Source organism: Solanum pennellii, chromosome 9 (genome assembly GCF_001406875.1).
Source record: "Solanum pennellii chromosome 9, SPENNV200".
In the NCBI taxonomy this organism is placed as follows: domain Eukaryota; kingdom Viridiplantae; phylum Streptophyta; class Magnoliopsida; order Solanales; family Solanaceae; genus Solanum; species Solanum pennellii.
In genome coordinates this window covers 80,757,640-80,768,143 of record NC_028645.1, presented here as the reverse complement: position 1 = coordinate 80,768,143, position 10,504 = coordinate 80,757,640, and the positions used below count along the sequence as shown (strand labels likewise).

The 10,504-nt window shown below is 26.7% G+C and overlaps 2 protein-coding genes across 4 annotated transcripts in view; both read right to left on the bottom strand.

Moving 5' to 3' along the window:
• The window catches only part of LOC107030796 (proteinase inhibitor I-B-like), a 17,416-nt gene extending 14,670 nt beyond the window's left edge, over positions 1-2,746 (bottom strand). The window contains exons 1-3 of one of the 3 annotated variants that reach the window (XM_015231852.2): positions 2,620-2,746; positions 2,033-2,128; positions 1,637-1,950 (exon numbers count right to left, since the gene is read on the bottom strand). In XM_015231852.2, the coding sequence (XP_015087338.1) occupies positions 1,754-1,950; positions 2,033-2,128; positions 2,620-2,722 (396 nt within the window). In that variant the 5' untranslated portion in view covers positions 2,723-2,746 and the 3' untranslated portion in view covers positions 1,637-1,753. Of the gene's footprint in view, positions 1-1,636; positions 1,951-2,032; positions 2,129-2,619 lie in introns of those variants that run through there. The other 2 variants (XM_027919499.1, XM_027919498.1) reach the window with 2 other exon arrangements.
• Positions 2,747-8,964: 6,218 nt separating this feature from the next.
• LOC107029438 (wound-induced proteinase inhibitor 1-like) overlaps positions 8,965-10,504 on the bottom strand; it is a 2,083-nt gene continuing 543 nt past the window's right edge. Inside the window, exons 2-3 of the mRNA XM_015230851.2 lie at positions 9,829-9,915; positions 8,965-9,291 (exon numbers count right to left, since the gene is read on the bottom strand). Coding sequence (XP_015086337.1) covers positions 9,095-9,291; positions 9,829-9,915 — 284 coding nt within the window. The 3' untranslated portion in view covers positions 8,965-9,094. The remainder of the gene's footprint in view (positions 9,292-9,828; positions 9,916-10,504) is intronic.

Here is a 10,504-nt window from a genome sequence, read left to right as displayed (position 1 = left end):
TTATCTAATGATGGATTATCATAAGAAATATTTACTATGAACTATTTAATGAACAATTAATAACAATTTCATAGCTGAATTTTTGAATTTGTATAGTTATTTTTTTTTGTTTCTCATTCGGTGTCTGATACCCACATTGGAGTTCGACTAAATATAAATTTACATCGAAAAATTTCACATTAAAGAGTAAATTGCTCCTGACAAAAGCGACTTGAAACTTGGAACGAAACATAAAGAAAAAAAAAATGAAACCAAAAGTTAAAAAGCTATGGTCCCCTAATGACAAGTTCTTATTTATGAGTCATTTTGTCAATATATAAAACACATAAAAAATGTGTTATAATTGTAAGTATTTTTGATATCTATATATTGCTCCTAATTATTATGCCAATATTTTCTACTAGCCATGCAATATTTGTCCTTTGTCATAAATTTTTGATATAATTATTTTTGTCGTTCAATTCTGAACACATATTTATTCTTGGATTGTCAAATCTCATGTCCTCAAATTTTCGACTCATAACTCTACCATTGGCAAACAATCCTCAATTCTCTTTTGGAAATTTTATTTTACTATTTGAAAAAACACAAATAAATCAACTACTATTTAATTCTCGCTTTATTTTTATTCGTCCATAAATATTCGTTGATACATCTACCAATTAGAAGGGTTTTTTGAATTGTATTCTCAACTCTTTTAATAATGAATACATTTAGAAGATTTTTTGATTCAAAATACATCGATGACATTGTATTATTCAAAATTTGGCAAATTTATTATTATAAAAATTCGCCAAATTTTCTCACTCTTGTATCCATTAGTACATCTACAAATTAGTACTTACAGAATATTAATTTATTTTCTTTTACTTTCTTAAATTTTATGTCAAATCAAAATTATACAAACAAATTAAAACATAAAAAGAAGTAATTCACAATAAGTAAAAAGGAATTCATTAAGATGAGGGGTACATTTAATTAAGCCACACCTATTTATTCCATTATATATATAGTAAGAATACATGGATACATCATAAATGAACATACATAAAACCGTAATTATTTTTTCACATGTGGCTGGTTAATTACTTCAATAATCCATTAACTAACTAACCACAGGTATTAATTTCCAGTACCAAAAAATTTTAATTAAAGTATGGCTTTATTTATCTAAAATATATTGCAGTAATTGAAGCAATTTATATAATTATTGTCAGTAACTAAATTATGTTTAATTTTGTGCTCGATTTATACAAGGACTTAAGTGATTATGATGTGACACTGAGATTCATTTTTTTAAAAAAAATTTCACTCGATGTTTGATATTTATATTGGAACTCGATTAATTCAGATTTGTTTTGGATAAGGCCTCATTCGAGGGTTAACGCTCCCTACCAAGGATTTCTTTCATATCCAAGTTTCATTTAAATATTAAACATGAGATTGATATTACCATTTACTTAAAAATTATATTTTCAAACACGCTTCGTCATAATAGTATTTTGCCGGATGGGTGATATGACAACTATCCACTATAATATATCACGTTTAATTATATGATCATCTTATTTATATAAGCTTTAACGATTTGTCAATCCATAAGAAAAGAAAATCAAAATTGAAAAAGACTACAACATAAAAGAAAATAACACATTAGTTTTATTTATGCTGAAATAGTAGAGTACATGAAGACATTATATTTAATATCTCCACTTTATTTAATTTTGATAATAACATAATAATAATAATGTTACTAACCCATAGAGGGAGTAACTTGAACAATGAGTTTAAAGTTAACAACCAGAAAAACTCTGCCACAAACATAATTAAGTGGCTTAACCATACCAGGAAATAGAAGCCTAACATCATGAACTATGGGATTTTCCTTTTGAATTACTTGTTTTGCATATCCTGCTGATTTTCCAACAAGTTCAGGCCATGATAGCTTACCTAAAATAATTATAAATTTGTGATAATACTGAAAATTAAAAAAAAATCATATAATTATGTATCCATATGTGAAATTAATTACCTGGGCAAAACACAAATTCACCATCATTTTCCACTGGAAATTGTAGTACTTCTATGCCATCACTAATCAAATCTCTTGCCATCAGTGATTGAAAAACTGTAATCATAATTAATTAATTTACATATTTCAGAGATAATAAAATATATATGCATGAGCATCGGCGGAATCACTAGTTTTACTAAGAGGGTTCAAAATATGAAAGAAGTAAACAAATGAACTAGCTAGTCGAAGGGGGTTCAAAATCTGCTGTACAACCAGGGGCAGACAACCCCCCTCGGCAAAAAATTATGTTGTATATTTAAGGTACTTTTAAGAATTTTTATGCTTATATATAAATTTTGAACCTCTTGAATATAAGATTAGAGGTTGACTTAGTGGTTGAAGGGTTCAAACCTCAAATTTTAAGCACTACTCTTTTTTTTCAAACTTCTTAATAGAAATCTTGAATCCGCTACTGTTAATACAAAAACATACTAGTAGTCTTGAATTCGAGCTTTAAAAAAAAAATCCTCTTGTCAATTAAATAAGTATAAATTTAAATTAATCGAACTATAAAAAAATAATTTAGGGGCTAATTAATTACATACGTGATGCAAGAAGCAAGAAAGCAAGCACATGAGATAACTTGAGGATATTCTTTCCCTCCATTTTGCTTTTATTTAATTTAATTGTGTAATGTGTAAAACTCATTGGTTACACATCCATATTTATAGGGACTTTGTAACGGGTCGGGTCGATTTAATTATAAAAGTTATGGTTGGTATCGAATAACTTAATCATCAATAATTGATTGGATATTCTCAAAAGATTAAAAAAAAAATTCAAACCCTACCTACCACACATAAATTAAATCTATGGTCCCAAAGATTTTAAAGTCTTAAATAAATATAAAATGTGATTGTTTTCTGAATTCACGTGAATTCAATTTTTTGAGAATAAATCTTATCCAAATTATATATTGTTCACCAATAAAAAAGCACAAATAAAAAAACAAAAAGAACGTGTAAAAGAAAGGAATATTTTAAAAAAACTACGGTCCCATATAAAATGTTTTTATTCAGGGGTCATGTTGTCAGTATATAGAACATATAAAAAATGTGATTTGTAATTATAGGTACTTAATATTGATGATATATTGTTCCTACTTGTTATTTCTTTCAACCATCCATGCATTTACGTACTTATTTATGTTATGATTTTCATTGTGATTTAATTATATTATTTTCTTCGCTCCAAAATAAATGCTATTTAAGTAAAATTACGTTGTGTAGTTCTTTACTGCAAAATATAAATGTTATTTAAGTAAAAATCACGTCGCGTAGTAAAATATACATGCACGAGCATTGGAGGAGTCGCTAATTTCAAAATCTGAATAAGTAAACACATGAACTAGTCGAAGACATTTGAAGATAAGACAAAATGGTCTTTTCTTTTGAAACCACTGATTAGGATAAAACTATTATTTTTAATTTACATACAAAATGTAATGAACAGTGAAAATTGAATTTACACGTATTAGGTGAAGGTCATCCTCTTATACCACTATTTTATAATTTATATATTTGACAAGAACGAAAAAGAAAATTTAATTTTGTAGTCGGTTATAAATATTTCTAGTTATATGATTTGTTTTTACTGGAGAACTTTTTTTTTTTAAAAAAAAAAACACAGAAGATCAATAAATTCATAAAATACATGTTGGAGATCTTTGTAAGCCCAATCTTTTCATTCAAATCGTAATTACACTTGGGGAGATCATTTTCCTCATTAGAAATTGGAAATATAAAGGTTGGAGCATCGTGTCTGAGTTTTTTTTTTTTAATGATGAAAATCCATTGAAGTAGTTTGAAATTCTAAAAGAAAATGATCGAAAAGTTTTTTATATTTAAGACTTAAATTCAAAAGTTGGAGTAAATTTCTTAGATTATCATTTGTGTTTGGAAATTTGCCCTATAACATCACTTTTATTTCTTTAAGATTAGGGATGTGTATTCGATTTTTCAGTTTGATTTTATACTATTCAATTTGATTTTAATTTTTGATTGTAACTCAATTCAAACCAAAATAAAATTGATTTAATTTGTTTTTTCTCATTTTGATTTGAGTTTTTTCGATTTAATTAATCGATTGTATCAATAGTTAAAACCATACCAAAGTTATATTGGATAATTATCATTCCATAAACCTTACTTACCATCTATATTCAGCCAAACTCATACAAATCAGAGAAAATAATTTTTTTAATATATATCCCCCCCCCCTCCTCCTCCTTATCAAGTAGGATCTCGAGAATACGATAACTTTTGTCTAGACCTTGAATTTACACTATGAAATCCATCAAAGTCTGTAGAAGTAAACAAATGAACTAGTCGAAGGGGGTTCAAAATCTATCATACAATAACTAAACATATAATAAGATTCCTCCATTCTTAATTAGTAGTCTCAAATTTGAGCTTTAGAAATAATTTTTTTTTTAAGAAGGCTTGCCGGTTAAATAAGCTTTACTAATCAATATAAATTTAAAGTAATTGGATCAAAAGAGAATTAAGGGGCTAATTACATATGTGATGCAAGAAGGGGTAGGTGAATTTAATAGTAAATATTATGATATGTATCGAGTAACTCAGACATCAATAATTGATGGTATATAATTTCAAAAGATTTAAATTTTTTTTTTGAAAAAATGTAAAGGTAATTTTTAGCTGGTGAAAAGTGGGGAAATTTCAGAAAATGAAATGACACGTTTTATTTATGTTTTCAAAGTCTTTCTCAATGCATTAGATATACACTGCATTAGGTATAGTGACAATATAAAATGAAATTTAAAAAGATTTACTAGCAAAAGTAGAGATGCTATGGTCCCTAGTTATGATATGTTCCTATTGATGAATCATTTGGTCTACGGGCGGATTTAGAATTTAAATATAATAATTTAAAATTTTACTATAATGAGTTTAAGTAATAATACATGAATTTCAAATTTAAATTTAAATATATATATTTTCAAAATAAATATAAGATTTATAATAAATCTATTGAATTGGATTTTGGGTAAAAAAAAATAAAGGTTGGTTAAATTATTGAGCTGAAGCCACATGTACATTAGTTAGTTTTAAGGGTATACAGAATTCAAAAATTAACGATAAGAGTGTATAGAAATTTTAAAGTATAACAGAAAGTATTAACATATTATTTGTGATAATTTAAAAATGTATTTATTAATTTTCTTTAAAAATGTAATATGAAAAATTATTCTTAATTCTTTTTACATGCAACACTAATAATCCTCATTTTTTTTCAAGTTGGTGCACTTCTGTCCCCAGGCTTTTGTTATTTTACTCACGGAAAAATTAACTAGAAAGGGATATTAATTCGTTGAATTTAAATATTAAATTCATTATTATTTTTATTTTTTAAAATTTACACACGAAATATGAAAAGGACAGTGCAAATTGAATCCACACGTAATATGTGGGGAAAATCCATTTAGCTAGCGTTTGGCCATAAATATTCAAATATTTTTGGCAAATATTATTTGGATGAAAATTTGGGTGAAATTTCACCATGTTTGGCCATAGAATTTGTGAAACATATTTCATTTTTTTTAAGAAATATGATTTATACCTATAAGTTTTTAAAACTATCAAAACTAACCATAAATTTGTCTTACATAGCAAAATAGAAATCTCGATTTCCAATTTTCTCAAAAAAGTCATTCCTAACTTCTATTAATCGTGGACCACTGATGGCATAACCTTTAAATCAGGACATCCTCGCATCATCATGCAAGACACTTATAAGGACTTGATGTTTCTTCATTAGTCCATTTATCAACCGCTGAACCACGTGATTTATTCATTTTTTTTTACGTTTCTACAATACAACATCAACATGACAACACATCATATTCATAACTTTATTTTTTTTGGAGTGCACAAAATCTGAAAGCATTTCTTTACTAAAAATGAAAAATGTACGAATACGATTGAAAGTATATTACCCTGTTAACCGGAAAAGTTGAAGTCATAGAGTTCTCGTCGGAAATCTCAAAACCAACTTCAAGAATAATGGGCATTACAAAACTTAACAAACAAGCCCGAAAAATTAGTTGCACCAGTCTAATGAAAAAATAAAACACAAGGAGAAAAGATTCTTATCATTCGTAACTCTTAAACCTAGACAAGAGAACATATTCATACAAATCAATTCAAGCAAGTTCAATGTAAACGAAATTCACTATAAGAAAAAATATGTAGATTTTTACAAATAATCTTCAATTTGTTTCTCCACAGAGGACTGTCACAGAGCTTTTACTGTGGTTGTTCAACTAATTTTTTGGATATAAAAGTCCATATACGTATATGCTCTATATAATAGAAAAGTGTATTAATTGAGTTAGTTGGCAGATGGGGAACTAATTGAATTGGTTGGTGTTAATAAATCGATTATTTTTGTAAAATATATAAGTTAGGTGTAAAAATTAAATTTCTAAAACTTTTCAAATAATGAAATTTTCCCAAATACTAGAAAAAACTAGTATTTGGAAATTTGGAATATTTGCCAAAAAAATTGCCAAATAATGAAAAAGTGTATGGACAAACAAAATTTGCCAAATTCTTTCCCAAGTTTTACTTGTAAAATCTATGGCCAAACGGTAAAGTAGTTGAAAATTCTAAGAAGAGAAACATCTTTCATTTTTGAATAATCAATAAAATAGGGGGAAACAAAAGAAACTTAATTAATTTATGAGATAAATATTAAAAACACATTTAAAATATTTTTTTTTTAGTTTCATATCTAGATTATTGCTTATTAGTTTGAGAAGCACATCTCAATGGTGTGTGTATTACATTATTTTTTATTTGAAAAACTTTTGTCATATAACATTCCACCTTAATAAAATATTTCACCTTAATAAAATTAAAAAATAAAGTAAAAGTACCGCAGTAATTTATTATTTTAATCTTTCCGTTCTTTTATTTTATTTCAAAACTAAAATTTATAAAATATTTTCAAAAATTTCATCCTTCGAAACAACCCCCCCACCCCACCTCCCTCATACAAAAAATATATACATGATTTTATTTTTAAAAACTAATAAATTCTTCCCCACCAAATATAACTGTAACCCTCGCTCCTAATTTATTTATTTATTGACATTTTCCTATTTTTTGTTATATATATACATATATTTTTACAATTTTTTTTCTTATATTTACATATCGAATATAACATTAATAAAAAAAGTTATTTTTTAAAAAATCTTGCGACACGTAACAAAAATTTTCCTAAAAATCATCTAACACAAAACGAGAAAAAAAAATTAGAAGCAGAATGTTAGAAATTTATTTAATTTTTGTCGAAGTAAGATATTTTGTCCAAGTAGAGTGATGTATTATTTTTAAAAATAAAAAAATAAAAGACAGAGTGTGTTTCTCAAACTAATATGCAATAATTTAGGTATGAATTTCACACTCCCAATAGTTTGAATACGAAACTAAAAAAAAAACATTAGGTGTGTTTTTGACACTTATCTTTTAATTTATCGATAATTTGACTACTTTATATTATAACAAAGGCTAGGTAGATTTCATATTCTTATCAATTGCGTGTCATTATTTTTGCTTAGTTTTTGTTTTGGTGTTTGATATCGGAATTCAATTCAAATAAATTTATGCGAGAAGTTCTTTGTGGTCAAACCTAAAACCTCTAACTAAAGTAGATATATACTTATTTTTCCACACTATGGTGATATTTTTTCTTACTACTGGCCCCTCAAATACATTGTCACGTTTAATTTTTATTTTTGAAGTGTGGCGGGTGGGAGACAAGTTTGCTAATTGCGATTCAAAATGTAGCTACCACACATTAATTAAATCTATGATCCCAAAGATGTTTAAGTCTAAAGAAAGATATGGTTCTTTATGGAGCGAATGATTTTTGAATTCACTTGAACGCAATACATTTAAGGATAGATCTTTTTTTTTTTTTTTATGTTTATACATTTCACCAACAAGAGAGCACAAATAAAAACTGACAAAATAACAAAGAAAAACAAAAGAAACTGAAAAGGAGTAATAACGAGTTCTCAATACTCTTTATTTAGAAAATTATAGTTTATATACGATAAAATATTACTTGTTTTTGATAAATAATAGACTTTGAAAATGATTAAACATCCTTTTAAATTTTCTGATTTTGTCATCGAAAGACTCTAAGGAGAGTTAGTCATTTGATCATGAGATTATTCAATTAAGACAAATGGCTAACAAATACTCTTTTCAATTTAATCTGTTTGTGTTACTTTACTTCTAAGTTTGTTTTAAAATACTTTTGACAACTCTTTGGTTTTAAAAATCATATCTTAATATGACATGTATTTAGGTTGTAAATCATATCATACTTTCTTTTATGTTTTAAAGTCATAAATGCATAATAAATCACACGAATCATGTTAAATCAACACAATAAGGTTCTTAAAATCAAATTGAAATAATGAAAATAGGAATTTATGAAGAAAGACCAAATTTCATAAAAATCCACAACTTTACTTCTAACAATCTTGTGAGATTCTTGAGAATCAGTTACTTTAGGTATGAGAGTCGCGGGATACTCTCATTGAAGTCTTACACACTTTGAATCAGTCTAATTGAAACTCTAACTTTGAAAAGGAATCCAAAAGTCCCTTTTGAACTTTAGAATGAGTTCTTATTTTCGCTAGACATGGGAGAGAGATTTGATGTTAGAATCTTATATAGAATTCGTCATTAGAGATTGATCGAAGATGAATGATAGGAGAGGATTTGGGAGAAAAATAGCCCTAGGTCATCTCGAATCGTTGCTTACATGCGGACGTTACAAAATCAGACAAACAAATTAAAATAAAAGAAGTAATACACAATATATAAAATGAATTAATAAGGAGAGTACACTTAATTAAGCCACACTTATTTATTCCATTATATATAGTAAGAGTACATGGAGGCACTATAATGAACATACATGAACCCTAATTATTTTTTCACATATTGTGGCTGCTTAATTACTTCAATAATCCATTAATTAACTAACCACAGGAATTACTACAACATCACCCAAAATGTTATCAACAAGACGAACTCTATTACAACGATAATCTAATGGGATTGGAGTTCCACTCAATACTATTGGAACATCATTTATGGATGGATTTTCCTTCTCAATTATTTTCTTAGCAAGCTTTGTTGGTACACCAATAAGTTCTGGCCAGATAAGTTTTCCTACATATAGAAATAATTGATTATAATTTGAGAAGGCTAGCCATTAGAGAAAGGAAAAACAAGAATAATACACTCTATATGTAATATAATAATATCTAACATGGAGTTGATATTAAAGTGCGTAACCAGCAAGTCTGCTTGTTCTGATACCATATTATAGTGTATAATCCTTTCATTTAAAATCTTAAGTTGTTAAAGAGGACACGCTTTTTATTACTTAATTATATTTATTTTTCGAAAAAGTTGGGAGTTGGGGAAGGAAAAAAATTGGGGAAAAAGATTTCAAGGTGGACAATCGAAAACTTATGACCAATAATGTAAAAGTTTTAACAATCGCAACTGAACTACTGAAATTTTTCAAGAATTAAATGATTTACATCTTGTCTAGCCAAGTTTCAATGACTTCTTATTTTTTAAAATTTTTTTTAAAGCATTGAAGTATTTGGCCAAGCTTTAAGAAAAAACAATCATTTTTGGCAGTAGCAAAAATTGTTTTTTGAGAAACTAAAAAAAAGTAATTCTTTAAAGGAATTTTACCTTTGCAGAAAGGTTCAAATTCCAATTTATTAATATTTGTGACTTCTGATCCATCACTTTCTTTTCGTGCCATGAGAGTATCAAAAGCTGTAAAAAAAATATTTAAATAATATGTTAATAAGAATAATATCTTTATACATTCAACTAAATATTATCCTTTATATTTTAACATGTTATAAATACAATGAACCCTTAATAATATTTTAGCTTATTAATCTATCTCTATGAATGATTGTTTATACTTGTGTTTAATTAGTATCATGCTAGTAATGTAACAATTCTTCCACTTTGTTATTTATAGTGTATTTCTCCTTTCAAGTTAGATGGTAAAAAAATTATGATATGCTTAAAAATCTCCAACACAAGCAATAGTAGAATTAAGGAGATTCATCTGAACTGAGACGGATTTAACATTTTTTCTAAGTCAATATATTTAAATAATGTAATTATCTAGCAAAGGAATATCAATAGACAAGCCATTGAACAAGTTGCTCATTCGAACCTCCTTTGCCGGTTAGTCACATTAAATTTACAAGATCATAACTCTTCTTTAATGTACATATAATATATGGTGAATTCTCTATAAAAATTCTTCTCCCCACCCACCCATACGACACACGTAATATAAATCATTTACAACTCAAATAATATTCTTGCATATATATATATATATATA